Source organism: Corvus kubaryi, unplaced genomic scaffold (assembly GCF_017639235.1).
Source record: "Corvus kubaryi isolate FWS band 111438036 unplaced genomic scaffold, C.kubaryi_AGA036_p1.0 137, whole genome shotgun sequence".
NCBI lineage: Eukaryota > Metazoa > Chordata > Aves > Passeriformes > Corvidae > Corvus > Corvus kubaryi.
Genome location: NW_024580671.1, coordinates 21,748,565 through 21,770,366, shown reverse-complemented (window position 1 = coordinate 21,770,366; position 21,802 = coordinate 21,748,565). Strand labels below are relative to the sequence as shown.

General features: G+C 37.3%; 1 protein-coding gene across 2 annotated transcripts in view; it reads left to right on the top strand.

Moving 5' to 3' along the window:
* The window catches only part of WASL (WASP like actin nucleation promoting factor), a 51,745-nt gene that overhangs the window by 17,317 nt on the left and 12,626 nt on the right, over nucleotides 1–21,802 (top strand). Inside the window, exons 2-6 of one of the 2 annotated variants that reach the window (XM_042018176.1) lie at nucleotides 9,668–9,802; nucleotides 11,088–11,174; nucleotides 11,688–11,784; nucleotides 16,651–16,674; nucleotides 21,445–21,613. In XM_042018176.1, the coding sequence (XP_041874110.1) occupies nucleotides 9,668–9,802; nucleotides 11,088–11,174; nucleotides 11,688–11,784; nucleotides 16,651–16,674; nucleotides 21,445–21,613 (512 nt within the window). Of the gene's footprint in view, nucleotides 1–9,667; nucleotides 9,803–11,087; nucleotides 11,175–11,687; nucleotides 11,785–16,650; nucleotides 16,675–18,768; nucleotides 19,393–21,444; nucleotides 21,614–21,802 lie in introns of those variants that run through there. The other variant, XM_042018177.1, reaches the window with a different exon arrangement.

Here is a 21,802-nt window from a genome sequence, read left to right as displayed (position 1 = left end):
AGGATTGGCTTACAAGAATCTGCATTTAATGTGGAACTAGCATGTATCATCTAGAAAAATGTTACTGTGTAGAGAATGGAATGATTGTTGACGGCTGAAGAAAGAGGACCTTAGTTCATGAAGGCAGTGAGTTGCTGTAGAAGAGAAGGGAATGTTGAGGGAAAGAAGCTGTGTTTTCTTACAGCTGGATGGTCGGTGGAACAGGACAAAACAGAGGCAAACTCCAATTTTATCCCATGCGTTGCATGAAACTCATGATTCTTGACTTGAATCTGCAATTTCTGTGTATGACCACGAAACACAGTTTTGAGAACTGGTTAATCTATGTATAATCTGTACAATGGTCTGGTTGTGTAAGTTTCACCCGAGTCTTGGGAGTCTTGATAAATTTAAAATGGATCAAAATTCAAAGGTAGACTTCAGCATTTCATCTAAAAATTCCCTGACCGTTGGCAAGAACAGTCTTAAATGCTTTGAATCTGAGTGTTTCTTGGGAGGCTGTAGATGGGAGTGGAACTGCAAGACGAAATGTCTTCTGTAGTGAGAATTTTTGTTCTGTGACAGTAGACAGTGACAAATTTATGGAAAGCCTGTATGCAGCACATTCTCTTTTTCTGAAAATAACTATATGTACAGCTGCAACTCCAGAACACAAATGACTGTTCTGCCGTGTGTGCTATTTTGTGGCCAGCCTAGGTTTCAGCAGCATTAAGCAGTGACAGTGACGTGCAGCTCAGTGAGTGATGCTGTGCAGGTAAACAGGAAGTGACGGTGTTCAGTTTGCTCATCAGTGGAAGCCCCAGGTTGTGTATGTCAGCTGGTAAATGATCTGCCAACCTGAGATAGTTTGGAATATTATAATCTGCAGCATGCTTGTGGTTATGGTTATGTCATATCACAGGAAGGCTGAAGTCTTCCATGTGCTGTTCTGAACTGAGGTTGTAGGATTTTAAAATATCTTCATGCTGTGTCTGATAAAAGAATGTCTCTCTTAATCATGTGCTGTTTGATTAGGCTTTATATGCTATGCTGTTTACCCACACCTTAATTGTTGGTGTTCTGTGATCCACTGTTGAGCAGTGGGTGTTTTGAAAAGGAATTGGCCGGCTCTAACTGAACTGAGGGATTGTGGGAGGTACTGGAAATGCAAATGAATTTGTATCTGAAGTATCTGAAGACACTTGGAAAAATGTGAGCTGTCTTAACTGGCTGGCTGAGGATTAGGAGTGAAGGATCTCTTTACTGGACAACAGCAGACTTAAGCTCAGACAAGCACTTTAATGGCTTAGATTTGCTAAAGAGCAGTCCCTTGTTTCATCCCTTTTTTATATTGTGACATCACTTAATGATCACTGGTACCTTCTTCACATCAGTAAAAGATCTTCAGTGGGGATATTGCAGCTGACTTGTCTGCTTATCAGGGCACAGGCAAGGCAGGGAATCTGTTCTTAAGTATTAACTTTTGTTTTTTTTAATAGGTTTTATTTTTTTTATATGTTATCTGTAACTGTCTTCTCATATTTCAGAAGTGATAGGAAATACCTGAAGTGGCTTTGTTATTTCTGAAAAAATTTCTTTCTTCCTTCTCCCTTCAAATAAGAAAAAGCAGTATCTCTTACACAGTGGCTTTATTTCTAATAGCCTAACTTTGTGTATAGGTGGAAAAAAATTACTATTTTCTTAGCATCTATACATGCGGCATTTTTAAATCAGTGGGCAATCATGGGAAATTAATAAAAGTAAAAGAAAGCTTTAAGCTTGAAATTGAACACTGTTGGTAATTGTAGCAAATAATTTCACAAGCAGTAGAACTGGTGATGATGCCTGAGATGGCCACCTAAAAACAGAGACTAGACAAGAATAAGGGAATAAAGGTAGGTATTTATTTGAAGGGCCTTCAAATGTATACCCTGGGCAGGCCAAAGGCTACACCCAAGATGCTGAGTCACAAGTTCTTCACACTTTTGTAAGTTTGGTTCATTTGCATATCAGGGTTAACTCTTCAATTAAAACTTCAGTTAATGATGTAATTTCCCCGAGTTTACCCCCCATCTTAAGATACTGGTGTACACATTTTGGGCCTGGGACAATCTTGGTGTCCTTGGAGAGCAAGCTTGGAGAGGCTTGTTAGGTCAAACTAGCATGAGAGAGCAGAAGTTAACAGGCTACAAGAAACTTCAGAGTTACACACTAGGCAGTACAGGATTTGAAAAATATAAAAGTTAAAACCTAAGGCATCAGTGAGGCCTCAGTGTCTTCAGCTGAGTAATTTTTAAATTTGCACCAAATAAAGTTTTACTCATGTGATTGGATGTTTACAAAAGGCTTTCTTTTGTCAGTTCTGTCGATGTGAAGTCTTGCTTTAGTTTTCCTGTCTTTGGAGCAATCAGTTGGTCTTTTGAAAACAATGTCCTGTAAATGGCATAAAAAAGAAGATTGTTTCTAGCTGCTTAACTTACTGAAATCTGCCAGCAAACTTCTGAAATTCTGTATGTGTTCTTTCTATGGGAAACTAGTTTAAAATTGTGTTGGTAACATCTGAAGAGGTAGCTTTTTTGCAATACACAATTGTCTTTAAAGAAAACATTATTAATAATTTGCCAAATACATCTTTAGAAGCTGTAATAGCTTTAAAAATTGAAGTGATCACAGTTTATCCAAATTAACGTAGTAGTCAAATCCCCAGTAGATGAACACTGTCACATTTAGATTCAGTTGTGAAGATTCTGGAGGCAACCTGGTGTGAAAACATAAATTATAAACCAGTCTGAGAGTTGCAAAATCTGACTGACGAAAATCTAATTTTGTAGTCAAAATATTGTGGTGTCCTTGAAGAGTATTTTAGCAACAGGACAGCACGTGTGTGTGTGCATGCTATCAAGACAGTATCACACTTTTTTTGTAGAAGATGCTGCAGCCATAAATAGCCTGATACACTGGTTTTTGGGGGGGAAAACTTAAAAAGACAGATGTATCTCTTGTGCTTATTCTGTCGTCTGGGACCATAATCCTTGCAAGTCCTTCAGATGAAGGTGTCAGCAGTAAGCAAGAGTAGTCTGCCTTCAGCATCAGCAGTCCTTCCTCTCTCCAGTTTCTTCCCATCTCAATCCCTTCCCATCTATAACTGAAAAATAATTACAAGTTGACACTTGTGAATACTTACTGAGATTTTTAAAATTTGGTGGTGATGTTAATTTGTGTTCTTATTTCTCGCTGCTAGGCCTGAATTGCACCTATACCATCATACTAGACGCCCATGTTTAAAAAAGTTGGCTTACCTACTCTCCAGGGCTAATAAATATTGTAGGATTTTGAACCTAATTAAACTCTTCTAAGTTTCTGTGAAAGTGCCTGGAAATCTTTTTGTCTACTCCAGCAAATGCCTCTGCTACTTAAAATGTTGCAATTGTTAGGGAAGCATACTTGCATGTTTTTTATGTGGCCTAATTAGTTAGGGGGTCATTTCAATAGTGGCAGGCTTAGTCAATTCATTTAAGATTAGCTCTGGAGGAGGCTGCATTGCATGCCTTCTGTAGGAGTGCATGGTGGAGAGAACATTCTCCCTGGAAGTGGGTTATCAGCCCTTTCTAGCAGGAAGGGAACATACTGTTCCCACGTGATAGGAGACTCCTCAATGCCAAGAAAAAAAGCTACATTTTTTCTTGAAACAGGACCACTGTGCAGAAGGAAAATTAAACTGCCAGAAGGTGCAAGTAGAGCTTGATTGTGTAGGGCACCAAAGTCTTCCCTTGAGAAAGGGGTGGAAGTTCTGGTGCATGGTCCCTACAGCAGGTTTTATGGTTCTGTATAGAGTGATGAGATAAAATGCGTAGCTGTATTGTGCACTGCAGAAACATTTTTGGAAGGTCCATGTATTTATAACTCTGAAGATAAAGCATTTGCAAAACAACAGAGATTTATTATCACTGTCTAATTACAATTTTGTTTGCATTGAATAACACGAATTAATTAAAGTACCAACATTTAAGAGTGTAATTGCTTAAACATAAGCCTATTTTGGAAAAAAACTAAGATTTCAAGTGCTGTCTCTACTTGATTAGTCAGTGGTACATTTTGGTTGTTCTTCTCCTTCAGAATATTTGTCATCTGGAGAAAAAAATGTCAGCCACTGAATTCTATCTAATTGCCTAACTTTTTGTGAATGAAGCTCAATTTTCTATAGAGCACAGTCTCACTTCCGATTCTTGTCTTTCTCATTCACAAGTCTTAATGACATTGTTTCCGTATGTTCTTTCATGACTCAGCTAATGCTAGGCTATTAGAGATTGCTTTGGTACTGAAGCTTCCTGCTGTTCTTGTGGTCAAGATTAGAGTTGGACCTTACTAAGCATTTCCACTGTGAAGTGGTACTTGATGTTAGCATCCCTGTGTTCCTGAACCCTGCTGTCTGAGGAAAACTATTCCTGCTGTTGTAATGTCAGTGAATAGCAACAGCCCTTTATTCTTGAACAGTCACTCTAGAAGCAAATAGTGGGCTATCTTCCTGGTCTTGTATCAAAGGAGAAATGTGTGACCCAGGAGCACCCAGCTTTATCTGGTCAGGCTGCAGCATGTTGGCTTAGCCATAATGAGGGTTTCCACCAAATTAAAAATACCTGCCATGCATACTTTCTCACCAGCTCTAGTAGTGATTAGGACAATGTTTCCAGATACCTGGTCTATGGAAAAGAGAATAGAAATACTGATTTCTATTCTTTTACAGGGTTTGGATTGCACACAACTATTCACTATAGCTTGTTTTTTCCCACAGGAAAAAGTAGCTAATTGAGCCGAAAGTCCTCAGACTGACTTTGTGAAGAAAAGCTATGCTTACACAAAAGCCGTAGCTTCAAGAGGTTACTCTTTTTGGAAGCAACTGCTACTACTTGCATTCTTACATCACAGGACAAAGTCTTTTCTTTTTTTAAAATCATTTTTTCCTGGTTTTATTTGTAAGACACTTTCAGGGACTGGGAAGGATAACTTAAGGAAAGCAAGCCTGTCGTGTGATTAACTTTCGTGTGTATGCAGGGTTTTGCACCTTTATGGGAAAAAACACTCTTAAAGTTGGGAAAAGATTGAAAGTTAATGCTAGTGTGTCTTCAGTAGTACTGTCAACATGTAACACATAATGATACTGAACCAGTAGAGAAATACATGAAACCTAGATGCACTTATATGAGCAACAAAATGGGAGTGGTTAAGCACAGAAGTGATTTTGTAGCCCTTAAACTTAACTGGACAGGACCTTGAGCAAATGAATCCTAGGCTTTTAATTACCCTTTTTGTGAGCTAGAGCTTGGCTTGGAAGACTTACAGAGATCACATCCAACCAAAGTAATTTTATGAGTCTTTGATCTTTGCACCATAACCTGTTGTCAGCTGTATGTAAACACTGCAAAAAACATCACAGTGGGTCTTGCTTTCTGTTCTGGTGTATACTGAGGTGGCTGAATATCTTACAGCTTTAATCTTGCTGCCACTATTTGTTGTGACTCTTGGCCAGCTATGTTTTAATGTCTGTCAGCCATAAGCCATCTATTGTAATGATTCTTTCTTGTAATGAGATGTGCCACCGTCTGTGTTGGCTTGCTTCACTGTTTTTTGAGAAACACTTGAGTTACAGCAAGTCATTAACTTGACAGGCACTGCAGCAAATGTTCACACCAGAAGCTGATCAAAGTGCACAGCTATCTGCTGCCCAGTCGGAAACTGTCAGTGGCTGCTGTGATCACATTCTACGAACTTGTGATGACTGGTTGTGGCTAAGTTTTCCAGGCAGAAAGTGTTCTTGTGAGCCTTTTGTTGATACCACATATCCTGCAGTATGAGTCCAAGGGTCGGACCAGATCTTCCAGTGAGAGGAGCCAGTGTACAGCTGACAACACAGACTTACTGCTTCATAGCTCATCAGCTTGAAGGGTGTGATAAGTTCCTGGAGCTTGTGGAAAAAGTAAAGGGAATGGAGCGGGATTGCTTTTCAGCTCCATGGCCCATCAGTTTTTGGTGGACTACCTTACTTCTTTCCCCTATACATCTTTTCCAAATATACAGCTATATAAGAAGAACAAGGTCCTCACCAAAACTCTTGAAAAAAGCAGTAGTGACAACTTTAAAATCCTCCTCCTGAAAATACAGTAGTAACTAAGTAACCTACTACATGTCAGAAAAAAATACACTCATTATGTTGAATTAGTGGTGTGACCTACTCCAGCAAAATATTTACATATAAAAGAACCCATACTTTTAAATGCAATATTCTCTTCAAGAATGCTGTGAGAAATATATTAATTGGCTTCAAAATAGACAGTGAATACTCACTCAGTAAATGCAGTAGAATACTCAAATTATGATATTTGTAAATGTTCTCAGGTGCAGCAATTATGCAATTAAACTTGGAACTTTTTAAATTGAATTTGTGTGGCTAGGATTCATATTGAATCGTGGTAGGTAAAGTTTTATTTTCTCAAGTTTTACATTTTGCTGATAAGTCTGTAAATTTCCTAGTGGTGTGGATAATTACTTTTACCAACTTTGTTCTAGAAGCTGAATAGCAGAGAGCTTGGCACCACTGCTCTACGTAATGAAAATGAACAGGGCATGAAGTAAAAGGAGTTGGATTTTATTGTTTTTTCCCTATATTGTCCTTTTAATAAAAAAACATGAGTGGTGTGACAGCAGAATTTGTAACTTTATATTCTAATATGCAAAAGCCTCATCGCAACTTGTCAACACTAGGAATTTGTGCAGTGCTAATGAGTAAGTTAAAATGCAATTGAACTCTAAACTTGGTAGACCTCAAAACAAAATCTACTTTATATTCAGTGAAATTGTTTTCTAACTTGTAAATCAAGCTCTACTCATAGGGTAACCAAGTATACATTAAATATATTATGATTATGCAGAATGAGGACACACTCTGTGTAATATTCTTCTTTGTAGTCATGGGTTAGGTATTGGTTCAAGATTTTATAAGCAGTTGTCGAGTTATGACAGTTACTGGTTTACCCAGATAATCCAGTTGGTGCTTTTGCTATTAGATATGATAGTAAGCAATGCATTGGGAGCCCTTTCTTGACACAGATCACTGTCTCCTGTGCCTTGAATTTAAGTTGTATAATTCCTGCCAAGATTACCCATTTCTGTGAGAAGTCCTGTTGGGTAGAGGTTAGTGGAGCTGGAGTTGTTTTGGAGTGTTAAGAAGGTTTCTTGCAGGGGTGGCGAGGTAGTTACTGTGGTTAAATGTGAACTGTAAAATGGCCCACCTTTGCTCCTGCATACTGTCTTGTGTCTACAAGGTTATCAATTTAACTGTTAGACAATATTGGAGAAATGAGGGGAAAAGGCTGTTAGAGAATCAGAGGTTTTGAAAGAAATCTGCCCAGCTGTGCCCAAAATTAGGTCATTGCCTGTTTGCAACATAGAGGGGAAAATGGTATCTCTTAGCTGACATTAAGTTGCAGATGTAACTGTTTTGTTGTGGTAATATGGCTAATTCTTAGGTCCCATTTTACTCATCTGACAAGTGCAGTTATGATTAAATTACTCATATTACCCTGCAGATTATAGGGAGAGAAGTTTTACTCCACACTTAGTTGTAGAGCATTTGAGGAGGCATCTACAAAACGCTCTTTTCATCAGACAATCATGATTTAACTTCTTCTGTAGGTTACCAGCAAGATTAGTAGTAATCTGACAACTTCTGATGAGGTGGCTGCAAAGAAGAACAGAAATATATCTTGACTTGTGAAAGTTAGCATCACAGTTCTCGAGCAAAGGTTATATAGCTTCCCTAAGGCATAGTTGTCAGTCTGACTGTATTACATCGACTCTGTTTTAACAAAACTGAAAGGTTTTTGATTAAAAAAAAAAAAACAATTATACTTAGGCTATTCTTTTGGGTTTTAAAACAATTTAAAAAGTATGACCATGGTGATAATGATATTTAGTAGATAATCTCATAGTGCAAGAAGACATGCCTGCATTCTAGATGTCTACTGTCTTGGCTTGGTTGGTGTTGATGAAGGCAAAGTAATCCTTGTTGAGCAGGTGAGGAAAACCCCATAGGGAGCCCATTACTCAGATTAGGTATAATTCATCCAGAAAGGTCTTGGAATTATAACAGATCTAAGAGAACATCTGCTTAATATTTCATAGTGAATAAGGAAATACAGCTTTTGACTGATAGTGAAATAAGTAGAGAACAAAGCAGAAAACTATTATTGTGACCCTGTGTTCGAAGGGCTAACAAACAGGATTCATATGGGATAAGGATAAGTCTTACCCTCATTCAAAGAAGGACATAGTAGGACAATTAATATCCATGTAAGAGTGACAAGGGTAACATGCAGCATGATTTTTTTTCTCTTGGTACAAGAATGACTTAAAACCTAGTTTTAAGTTTGCTAAACTTCCTAAGGAGAACGTAGAGGCCAAAGAAGTGTGTCAAATATCTATAAAAGCATGTGCAGCATAAAGAAACAACTGTGGAGCCATCAATACCATCTCTTAGTATAAGAGTAAGGAGGGACAATCAACTGAAACTAGCAGGTGGCAAAAGTCTACATAAAAGGAGCTAATTATTCACACAGTGCATAAGTAAACTGTGAAACACAATCCTGTCCAGTGTTGTCATGCTCCGAATTTCACATAGGTCTGAAAAGTGAATAGACAAATTCACAAAGGAAGAATGAGGTATGTGCTGTAAAACGCGTGCTGGCCGGGGAATCTCTGAGCTCCAACCTGGAATTTCCTGGGGATATGCTTCCATAGTTGTAATGGTATACTCTTGTATTTTTACCTTCTCTTGGCATCTGGTGCTGCTGGAGAGTAGATCCTAGGCTAGATAGCCTCTGGTCTGGCCCATTACAGATCATTTAAGCTTTATGTCCTTATGACTTGGCTGCTAAATAAATATTCTTAGAGGGCTTCCATTTTCCTTCCCTCATGGGACTCTTAAGGCAAGACACATATATACTAGAAAATACGCTCCAGAACGTTCTAGTGACTGAAGCAATCTGGTGTGGAATAATCTTCATCTCTTACTAAAATCTCTCAGTTTGAAAACAGAACAATTCCTGGGTGCCAGTTGGCAATGAGCCTAGCTCATGTGAATTCTCAAACCATGCCCAGGAATTTTCAGAGTTCACTAGTTGGCATAGGTTAAAATTGTGCCAGAGACCACTCAAACAATTAAGCAATGTATTCCAGTTGCATTCCAGTACCCAGGAGTGTGTCCAGGCACTGTGTAATTTACAGTTTCATCTTGAGTATTGTGTTTGTATCCAGTTTGAAGTACTAAACAGACATTTCCTGGCACAACAGGGCTTCTCTGTGTGACTACTGTAGTTACAGATCTGCTTCTTACAGGCTAAATCTCTTCGCTGATTTTCATGAAAAAGAATGAAAAGTTCATTTGGGTTCTTAAAGTGTCTAAATATTGCACAGAAGTGAAAATCTAAAGCATAGGAGTGATATGGTGTTATTTGAACTTTATGGTGTTAACTACCTGGGAAATCAAAGTGGCAAATGTCTATATGGATATATCTATATGGCAGCAAAATTGCTGCCTAGAACAAGGAACAAAATTAAGAGATGCTTTGGGAAAGGATCAATTATAGAATTAATGATTTTTTCCTTAGAAATAATAGCTACCTTTTCTTTTTAGACGATGTCTTCGGCAGTTGTTCAGATATACGCAGCAGATCGCAATGCCATGTGGTCAAAGAAATGCTGTGGTGTAGCTTGCCTTGTAAAGGACAATCCGCAGAGGTCGTATTTTATCAGAATATTTGACATTAAGGTAAGCATCTTTTTTCTTTTTCAGACTCTTTTAAGTTTGGTTGCATTCATTCTCCATTTTGAATTCAATGAGTGTAGGTTGTAGCTATGCATTCACAGAAATTCTTAGATATGTGGTCGTGTTTTAAGCAGTGCAGTTGCAGTGGTTATTAATAGGCAATTGCAACTTTCTCAGGTATCCCAAATTTAAACAATTTCATATATGTCATCTTTAATGGATGAAATAAATATCAGATTCATTTTTTTTTATAGCTCTCAGAAGCTGTCCTCTACAGATCTGATTAGTCACATTAGTGGAAATTAGTATAGTGTCATTGGTATGGATAGCTATCAAAATTCAAGCAGGTGTCACTGCTTTGGATGGTTTAAGAAAATAGATGCTGTCTTATGCGTGGGTGGAAACAATCTTTTTGATCAGTGTGGTGGTGCATGTGAAAACTGCAGAATAAACAAGTTGTATGTTCTGACTTTTTGGGGGGGTTTTGGTGGCTTTTTCTTTCATCCCCTCTCCACAATATAGACACTCATACTGAAGATCTTTGTCTTATTATAATATTCCACTCAAGAGAGTGGGAACTGAGAGACAAAGTGTCCAAGATGTGTTGTCATAACAAAAATGATGCTGAGAAACCTAAGTCCTACTGACTGTGCTGAGACTTTGGAAAGCTTCCCTTTATTTCCACAGCCAGGAAACAGCTCCTTATCTGTCAGCAGTCAGTGCTTGAAGACTCTCAGATTTGTTCAGGATTGCCAGCTGGCACTTGCATTTGACTTTGTGATTTGGTCACTTGACTGTTAAGGCTTTGTGAGAAACCTCTTCTTTGGGTGCTGAACTGTAATGTCATTAAAATACATGAGACTTCTTAAAAAGATGAGATTTTTGTTCTCTTTAAGTTAACTGTTTTCAAGTCAAGCCTGAGATAAGAACAGGAGTCTGGAAGCCTCCTTTATTGCTGTTGCTGTTTTGTCACTGTATTCTTATGACTGGTCACTATTACTTCTCTCAGTATCACTCTTGCAGGGTTGTAGAACTTGAAAGAAGTTTTTGGAAACATCCAGGAATTTGAACAGAACGCAGCTACCTAAAGTAATAGGCTTTCATAGCTCTTCCACAAGCTCTGGTGTATTTTGATTTTGATTGAGCTTATCCATTGGGTTAATAGCAAGGCAGATGTTTAGCACTACGCTGGTTCAATTCTTAGTAGGTTCTATTGTAAAAGAAGTTAAACTCTGCAATTTCATCTGACGTTTTTCAGTCTTTTGTTTGTTTGTTTTCTTCTTTTCAGGATGGAAAATTACTGTGGGAGCAGGAGCTGTACAATAACTTTGTATATAATAGTCCTAGAGGATATTTTCATACCTTTGCTGGAGATGTGAGTCTCAATGTGTTTGAACACGTTTTAAAATGTCTTTGGTTTGAACAGTATCTTCTTTTAGTGTAACTGAGGTTATTAATTAATTCTGTAAATTACTTATAAAAGCTTATTTATTAAAGGAAATTTTTTTGGTATCTCAACTAGAAAATTCAATGTGTAGTACGGAAGCATAAAACATGGTTCTTTTTTTTTAGCTTTCTTTAATGAAATTACATTTTGACTTGCAGATGATGTTTATGACATATCATCTATTCTTAAAGCACTAATTTTCCTCTCCCCTCCCCCCTTTGATTTGTAGGTACAAGATTTTGCTCATATCTGTTAGCCATGATCTCTAGAAACTTGATTAGTAGACAGGCATTCCTAAGATGCAATGTTTCACTAAGACTTGGTTCCAAATCTGCAGTGATTTTTTCTGGTTATACCTTCAGAAAGGTGTAAGACAATATTTAAGAAAGCCTTTAAAACATCATCTCAGTCATGGGGGGGGGGAATATTAATGTTTTTCAGACATGTCAAGTTGGTCTTAATTTTGCTAATGAAGAAGAAGCTAAACTATTCCGCAAAACAGTAACAGATTTACTTGGACGACGGCAGAGAAAATCTGGTAAATATTCAAATTAATCTTAAATTCAGGCTTGTTTATGTTGTTGTGGGGAGGGGGAGGCAGGAAGCTACTGCTATGTCTGAAAGCCACTCGGGGCACTACTCCCATATTTATATTTTGAAGTAATTATGCTATTAAACCATGCTTCTTTCTCTATTGTGCAAAAATTAGTATTTTCTGAAACAACTCACTCTTGGTGTTCTGTTCTATGAGTCTATAAGTCTCAGTGTAAGCTGAGACCCCAAGGTTGTGATTTGAAAATATAGATCAGGGAAAATAAAAATGGCACACCAACATTGGGAAAACTAGAAATCTTTCTCTAAGTTGTTATTGTATTTGAATAAACTCTCTTTTAGCCCTGGGTTGTTTATAACTGATTTGTGAAATTCAGCCCAAGTGGGTTGTAACATAAATTTTACCATCTGGTATGTTCAGTAGTTCGTGAATTTTTGGCATTGATCCAGCAGCTAGTAGGGAAATATCTTTTATTCAGAACTAGTGATCTTGGCTTAGGCCAAGAACAGAAGACATAATGTGCCTATGCTGTCCTTAGCAGCATGGGACAGTGAAGCACAGCATGCTTTTTGCCAGCTGCAAGATGCCTTGGGAACATGGTCAGTGCTTTAAAGGGAGCTCAGGCTTCCTGCAGATATCGGTCATTTTCCAGGGAGCCCATAAACAACTTTCCTGTCTTGACAGCCGTATGTCCACGAAGGATAAAGTGATACAAAATACAGGCTTGGAACAAGTAGATGTGTTCAGGCTTGCTCTAAGATGTAGTGTGGACCTGTGTGTGAGCTACAGGATGTATTTTTGTAATGCATTCTGGAACTGAATTGCACTAGCAATGCAGTGTAAATTACTGTAAAAGGAGGAAGCCTTCCTCCTGGAGAACTGTCCTTGCAACTGTTCTTGGGAATGTGCATTATCTGTATGTATTCACTTGGATTTCACCAAGGCATGGTGACTCAGGACCAGAGCACTTGTTCCAGGAGCTTAAATGACGAGATTCCCTCAGCTCAGAAAAAGTTCATAAGGTTTCATGAGAAGAAGTGGAATCACTAAGAAGTGACATTAATAAAGTTTCTCATACCCACACTGGAAAAGTGATTTTGCATCTACTGTTCCTGAAGTTTTACTCTATCATATGTCTAAAACACAGTGCTACGATGCACAGACATGACTTGGGAGGAGGCATGTTTGCATTATTGGCCATAGCAAACTTCGTTTGAAAATAATGGTTCAATCAAACCTTCTGTTCACAGAGTTTTTCTTCTACATAGAGATTTTTTTTTCATGGGACCACATTAAGTTTTTCTCGTTCACTCTTTGGACTTAATCTTGGTTTGTATGCTAAAGCTCTTGTTACTTTATATATTGTTTTAACCAACAACTCCACCTCCCCAAACATTTGCAACTTCAAGACAACCATTATTTTAAAAAAGAAATGAAACAAAAAATAACCCTCAAAACAAAGCACTTCAGGTTTTTCCTTGTTAAAAGCTGCAAACCAAGAATTTAAAACAGTTAGGAGATTCCTTAGTCAAGCCACCAGATGGAGTTCTGTATTTGTCCTTGTGACTATTTATTTGTGCTTCTAAAATAACAGGCTTTGCACTTGTTCAAATCAAAGCTGATTTGCTGTTGGTGTTTATGCTTTTATTTATTTTTAAATGCTTGTATAAAACATATATTAATTTACACAAAGATTTATATATAATAGAAATGATACTAAAGTTGTGTATTATGTATAATATTAATACATCTTAATATAGCTTAACACAACTTCTCAGTCACAGAGATAATAGTCTGGTAATTTTGATGTTTTTCTGGTTTTACTCCCATACCTTCCAAACTATGTGTCATTTCATAGTAGTGCCACCTGAGATGCCTTCAACTCAACTAAGTACTCCATGTGATCATTTAGCTGCCTGTTATGCTATTCAGGGCTTGCTAGGAGACTTCTCCAGGAGTCTTATGGAAAACTTATTGAAAGGTAGCAGTAACAGCAGTTCTGGCTCACAAAGCTGTGACTTGGAGGTTAGTACACAAAATACTGTCAGACAGCTAAGAGAAGACACAACAGTGTTCTGCTCTTCCTCATTCAGCGTGAAATGCACTCCAGTATACAGACAACCCCTGAGTAAGTGCATCTGGAGTTCCAGAGAGCTGAAAGTTTGGCTCCAGAGAATGTACAAAAGCTTGCAAATGTACAAAGTATCAAGTAGAGACTAGAATGAGGGACAAAGGTAGAGAAACAATTCTTGATCTGTTGTCCTAATCTTTGTAATAGTGCAGGGTTTCATCTAACTGAACTCTGGTTTGGGTTGGCTTCATTTTGGGGGTCTTGGGTTTGTTTTTTTTTTCCTTGAGGTTTTTTTTGTCAATTAAATTCTTAACCTTAGGTTAGAGAGAAATTTTTATAATTCATTAATTTGTCTGTGGACTTACTTAAATAATCTCTCCATTTACTTCTTAAAACAATCCCAGATAAGTTCCCCCAGTAAGCATTGTGAACACAGTGTGCCCTTGCCACTGTAATACACTCTCACTTCAGGTATTGCACATAAATACCATTAGTTTTTATTTTTATTATCTTGCCTCAGAAATGTTAATGTGTGTGCACACACAAGTGCCTTCTCCACATGCTGAGCACTTAGCCCTAAAAGGGAAGCAGATACTTTTTCTTAACTGCAAATAGTCTTTTCTGAAGTAGGAGGCTTCTTGACTAGTTTTTATGTATTGCTTGTAGCTTTATGGGTGGGAGCCCTGTTAACCTTCCATGAAACTTCTTTTTTCCTCCACAAGCTCTTAGCTCCTTCATAATAGACTTCTTAAATTTCAAGATAGATACTTAATATGAAGAGGGATTTTTTTTATTTGTTTTGGTTTTCTTCTTTCATCTTTGGTCACAGTTTTTGCTGTCTGGGTGACAAGGGCATCTTTAACCTGCTCAGCTTGCATTGGATTCAACTCTTGGCAGAGATTATTCTCATTTCCAGGAATGGTCATTGAAGGGAGCTGTGGTTTTTTGTACATAGGTAGCTGCTGATATTCATCTGTTTTAGATCAGTAGGCATGTTCCTCTTTAAAAACTGCAAAATCTGCCACTCTTGTCAGGTCATCTGCATTTCAGGAACAAAAGTTCGTACTTTCTTGTCAGCAGTGGTAACCACAGAAAAACAGAGCTAGTCTCTTTGGGCCACAAATAAATTAGCCAGTAAAAGTTACAGGATAATGTTTTGGTTTGTTACACACTATTTATTTTCTTGAACTGTTTATTCTAATCAAAATTGTAAAGGATTCCCATGATTTGACTCAAAGCCACTTGAGTCACACTTCCTGTGAATACCTCCTGCTTTTGCCATCTTCCCATCCTATGACAGATGACTTGCAATCGAGTTGTTGATTAAAACTCTAATTATGGTCCAGAGGTTGAGGTGGGGGTTGATTGTTTTTTTTAAGTTTGGTTTGTTTTGTTGTTTGGGGTTTTTTTATTGTTATTATTGGTGGACAGTACAAGATGTGGTTTCTTAAACTGAATATTGTAGGAAGAGAGAGCACAGTATTTGGCCAAAAAGCCTTTTTTTTCTTTTTCTTACCTCAGACCTGATACCTTATGCTGAGGCACCCTTGCAGAGGTTCTCCACCTCTATGCCTGAAACTACCCTGCTGTGACTTAAAAATCGGCTGGCTGGCTGTGGAAGGCTTGTTCATCAAAAGTTGATTCTCAATAGGTTTTTGTCACCTTCCCATGAAGGTTTGATGATCTTGATGGATTCTTTTATTCCTATCTGAAGATCAGTGGACTGACATGAGGCTGACTTGCCTTGCATACTTATGATTGTATATTTTTTGATTTTTAAGTATTCTTAGGACAAGGTCAGCACCATCTGTGGAGGCACCTTCTCCCTTCTTATGTTTGTGAGTCTGGAAAAATACAAGAAGTTAACGGTTTTTCTGGGGTTTGCTGGAAAGCGAAATGCCCTTATTATACAACTCTTGGGAGCCCTGTTACTTACTACGGATACTCCAGATCCTTACAGAGCTGTGGGTTTTGTTGTAGTGAGATGATAAACTGCTTGCCTTTATGGGTGCTGCTAAATCCAAATTTCTTAAGAGTATGTGTATAGATGCACAAATAGTGTAAATATGTACTGGGGGTGGATAGGAATTAATAGTAAGTGAGGGAAATCTTCTTTAAAGGGGAACTTACTATTATAAGCTGAGAATATTGAGGTGTGAAATGCTTACATTTTAAATCATCAAGCCAGATTCTTCATGGTCTTTGAAACACTCTGGTGCTGTGAATAGAGTATCATATTAGTATCAAGGAGATTCTAGTTCTTACCATATTGTTCAGCTACCTGTTGGATAATGTAGGTGAGGTGTCTTGCCCCTGTGTGTCCTATTTTTTATGCATAAAGCAAAACTAATTAAATTTTAGCTTCTGTGAGAGAACAATACTCTATAAAGTGCTAATTATATTTCAGATTAAAATGAAAGGACAGTTTCATTCAGTGGACATCAGAAAGCATAATGCTTCAAAAATCTTACTTTGATAGGTCATATTAAAACAGATAGTTTTTGAATACTTCACTCTACTTCACGGTTGAAATGCCTGAAACCAAGTCAGTAGCTACTGCCTTATGCTCCTGCTCAGTTTGTACAGTTGAAATCAGTGCGTAGTGTCTAAAACTGGGGGGTTTTGTTCTGTAATACTTTTTTTTAACTGCACAGGTAGACTTTAGGGATATAAATAGATTCCTAAGTTTGAGGTCAAGGTCATTAAAAGCTTCAATAGAAACTAAAATTTAGAATTATTTTTTCCTGTTCATTCAAAGGTTCTTTTTTCTTTTTCAACAGAAAAAAGACGAGACCCACCAAATGGTAAGCTTTTTGCATGAATCTCTGCATTTTATTTTTTCCTTTTGCTGTCATTTACTGTTTATGTATAGCTTTGTTTCAGATTTGTTCAGGATGATCATGTAGTGACAAAAGAGGTAAACTGGAGGTTACAGTATCCTTTTTGTTTCTGTTCTATGGTATTTGTTTAGTTGCGGCTTGAAAACTTTGTGGCTTAGCTGGAATTTGTAAAGAATGTTTCTGGAGGAGCATATTTTGTTGCAAATAGGACAGAGGGCCCTTCAGCTTAAACTGAGAAGAAAACTTTGGACCTTGCATTTGCTGCTTGATCTTCAGAATATGATGTATAGGATCACTATACAGAGTTAGTCCATTCGTCTTAATAGCAAGCATAATGATGATGGATTTAATAGAATGTAACAGTCTTTTGGGTTTACGTCATATGTTTGTTAATATTAAACTCTTTCCGAATGAAGAATTATTTGAATCTCCTTGTCTCTCAGAAACATGTCCCACTAGGATGAAGATAACAGGTTCCTCAGAAGATCCTCGTATTAAATTGATGGAAGGAATCAAACTGTGTATCAGTTTGATACAGAACTTTTTTACCATCTATTCTAAAATCATGAAAAAGCCACATCACTGATTATCAAGTTTGATGGTTTTGATTTCTGAATTCACACTGAAGTTAAAAAGAGATTTCACCTGTCATATTTCTGTTGGTGATCCAGATCATAGATCATACCCCTGTATCTCTGAGTTTGCTGCTGGAGCAAGGGTAGAGTCAACTGATGTTCTGAAATCCCTGTATGGCTTGAGGTGAAAGCCTTAAAATTTGTACTAACCAAGTCATTCAAGCATCTCTCTGTAGGTCACCAAAATGTTTAATTCCTAACTAATCCTGAATTATGGGAACTACTGATTCCTTTTATATACGCAGATAAAACCTCCCTCATGTGGAATACTTCTTAAAAACATAGCTTTTTCATATTGATAACCTTTAAGTTTTGAGGAAATTGAGGCAATCATCAGTTGAGGCCAGGTATTTTTAGTATAGATTCAACTTTGGGCTGTTAAGTTTTGAGACACTCATAGTAATATCATCTGTGATGGTCTCGCCAGGTTTTCTGAGCTTTCAGAAGGTTTTAACTGTTCTGCTCTCCTAAACAGCACATCCGTGATAGCAATGTCTGCAGAGCAGATGGAAATTACAACAGCAGTGATCATGTAGTAACACCTACCACAAAAAATTTCGCCTTTGTCTCTATTCTGACACAATTTACTGGTCTAGTTTGCTATCCTTGATTAGAATAAGATTTAAGAAAACTAAGCCTGCAAAAACTTTTCTGCTTAAAATACTCTCCATACCTCATGCTGTAAGACCTTGGGAACAATATTTTTCTGAGAAAAATTCTCTCATACTAAACTTGCAGTCATTGTCCCTATGCTGGATTTATCCTGAGTATTCTGTGGAAGACATAGGGTTTATGCTCAGTGTTTCAGATTTGTAATCACTTCAAAGGTTTTCAGCATATCTGTTTTTTAATAAACTGTTTCCCTGGGACATCCACATGCTCTCTCAAAATCTGTCCGTTTTCCTTTTCTGAATGTATCAAATTCTGTCATGCCTGGCTTCTCTGCTGGTAGAAAGTTGCATAGCCATGTCCTCAAGTAGTCACAGATAAGACACAGTCAGGTCATGGATTATAGCCTTAGGTTGTTATACTCTCCACAGACTTCACATTTCAGTATTTGGAATTAAGACTGGAACAGATACATACTATCAAAATGTAACTGGAAAAAAAACCCCACACCTGTTCTAATAACAGCTAGTTTTTGTTTTACTCTTCATATGCAGTTTCTGTTCAGAAATTCTGTTAGGGAGGAATGATGAAACACCTGCTTTTTTGTGCTGGGTATTAGTGCATTATTAGCTCTAAAACTGAAAAACAAGAACAGTCGCATTTCTGTACTCACATGACCCATGGTTTAAATACTGTGGGGAATTTTGTTTTACTGGAGTTTGTTAGTCTGGATTTTCTGCATACATTGAAGCTGCATGGAAAAAGCACTTGGTCTTTTGTATGACGTTTTCAATGATACGGATTTAAGATTTTTTTTTTGTAGAATCGCAGGATTAAACTCAAATTGGCATTAGCAGTTATGTAAAATGTATTAGTCTGTAATTTCCTGGGATTTGTGTTCTACTCATTTGTAATAGCTAGGTCTCTTTATGCAAATAAAGAAGAGTTACTGTGGTTGAACTGACCTTTTAGTGAAGTACTGGATGAAATGAGGATTTGTCAGAGTATTAGGTTTTGAGGGAATCTCAAAGAACCATGTGATGGACTTTTGTTTCAGCTGTTAACTAGAACAGTTTGCATTTCTTGTAGGGCTGTCTGTAGTCTGGCACAGATACCTAGAGAGGCTCTAAATAAAATACAGAATAAAATTAACATTTCAAAATGTTCTGTACGACGTTTTCTGGAGCCCCTTCTGAAGACGTCACAGATACTGATAACAGTGGATGCTTAAGGCCACTGTACTGTCAGGTGCTTCCTAATGATGAGCTCTATATGCCTCTCTCATCTTCATTTATTGAGCTGTCTACACCTGATGGGGAAGGTGCATGTCTAATGATGGGAAAAATATTACTGGATATAAATATGGCAGTGCTAGAAGAGTACAATTCTTTCCAAGGTTCTTTTATCCCTCGTGGACATCTAAGGTCTAAACCAGACGGTAAGAAAAATTTTCATCTTTAAGTTTACTGTGACCTCTCTTGTATGAATATCATTGTCAAGGAATCGGGCTATTAATCCTTGATTTTTAGCTCAGCTGATTAAAACTTCCTTTTGCAAATTGCTGCTGCTTTACATACAACTGACCATGTTTGGTTAGTTCAGGATTTTATATACAAAAAGGTGCATTTCAGAGACTGCTAGAAATTGAGAGAAGAATATCACAAACTTACTAGCATTATAAAGGCACCCATTTCTTTTTTGAATGTCAGTACAGCTATTGAAACTGTAAATACCAATATAATAGGTGAAAATGGGCAGAATATAACAGAAAATGTAAGTGGTGATTAAAGTGAAGATTAACTCCTAGTGTTTTTTGTTTTGTACCATGGAAATTAAGACTGTAATTTTCAATTCATTCTGAGATTTTACTGAACTTATCGTTAAGTTTAGAGTTGATAATATTTGATGATTAGTCAATTCAGTGCTAATTTTAAGTGAAACTCCAACAATGCAGATTGTTTTGTGTTGTTGTATGTGGTCAGATTATGTACTCTCAGAGGACAGTTGTCTAGATCAAAACATTTCTAGATAAAAGCATTTCTGCTTAGCAGAAAATGTTTCAGAAATTTTTCCATGCAGTTTTAAATCTTGTCCTTTAAGACTCCTAGGGTGTTGGAGAATGTTAAGAATGTTGGAGTTGTCATGTTTTAGATGAGTTTTGTCTAGCCCAATGTCATGTTTCTGTTCTTATTTCTTTTCCTGGCCAGTACTAGGTGCTTCCCACTGAGGTGTTTAACTGCAGATGTCAGCTATGTTATCTGTTGTACTGTCTACTTGTCCTTTATGATTTTTATTTTGAACTCTGAACATAAGGCTTGTTGGTTCTTTCTGAATGCAGTTATGAAAAAATAGTGTCAAAATAAGGTTCAGATTTATCAAAGTCTAATTAGACTTTTTTTATCATCTGCCCAGTAAGGCTGGGTCTTACTTCAGCTGATTTGCTAACCACTGGGTCTTAACTCACAGGGAAGTAGGGAGTATTTTCAAACTATTTCTTGCCAAACTGGTTTTAAATTACCTGCTTAATCTCATTCTTCCAAAACTGAAATTACTTACCCTTTTTGTAGGTTTCTTTAAATATACACCTGTGTGTATGTATGTATACATATATATGTATATAATAAATGCATAAATTGCCTCTTAGTATTTAAGTACTGCTACCACTTGCTTATGTCAAGAGTTATCTTCTGTCAAAGCTAAAAAACCGGAGTGGAACATGTGCTAGGTATGTTCATTTGCTAGTATCACACAAGTAACATAACATTAAAATGCTAAATTCGCAGGAGTATAATTCAGATACATTTTAAATAACTAGAAAAATAATTCAGAATTATTTATAATTAAGGACAAAATTTGAGAACATGCATGACACACTCAAGTTTTATTTCTGGTGCCGTTTTTACTCTTTGCATGCTGTTGCTTATCTGGGACTTCACTGTTTTGAAAACCTGTCAAAGAGTAAGACATAAGAAATCCTGAACAGTTCCACAGATGTTGTCCTATATTTGAAGACAGTAGTGTGTCCAGAGCAGCCTTCTGTAGTTGTTGTGATGTTCAGGTTCTGTGTGTGATGGCAGAAGGCATTCCCACTTGGGGCTTATTAAGCAAAGGTTCTGTCCCCTGAAAGATTAGTTTAGTGTGCTGCCCAGGTAATGGCCTGCTGGCTCTTCGGGTCCAGCTGTTTATGAAGTCACATCTTTGATCTTATCTAGGACTGTAGCTATGTTGTATCTTCATGTGTCTCATCATTCCATGTGTTCTGTGCAAGCGGCAAAAACCAAGTCATAATTCAGAAAATATTTCTGTTTCTCTGCTTTAGCAACACTTTTTTTTTTCATCAAATAACTTAGTTTATGCATCTGACATCCAGAACCAATCTGGATGCACATGGCTTGTAGAGCTACAGCTCAAAAACAACCCTCAACGTTTGTGGATTGAACATGGCATTGTTGAAACACAGTAGTAAAAATCCTGTACTTTACTTTTACAGGCCCAAATCTACCAATGGCAACTGTTGATATCAAAAACCCAGAAATTACAACTAACAGATTTTATACTCCACAAGTCAACAATATTTCATATACCAAAGAAAAGAAGAAAGGAAAAACTAAAAAAAGAAGATTGACAAAGGCAGATATTGGAACTCCATCTAATTTCCAGTAAGTACATTTTTGAGTTTGGTTTTGGATGGGTGGAAGTTTTGTTGGGGCAGGGTGGTTGTTGGCATTTGGTTCTGTTTTCTTTTCTGACTTTTTTTTGTGTCAGTTACACTTGAAAATGGCCAAGTCTTGAATCTGTGTAACCTGAACTTGAGCTAAGTAAATGCTAGCTGGAATGCTGTGGGGTTT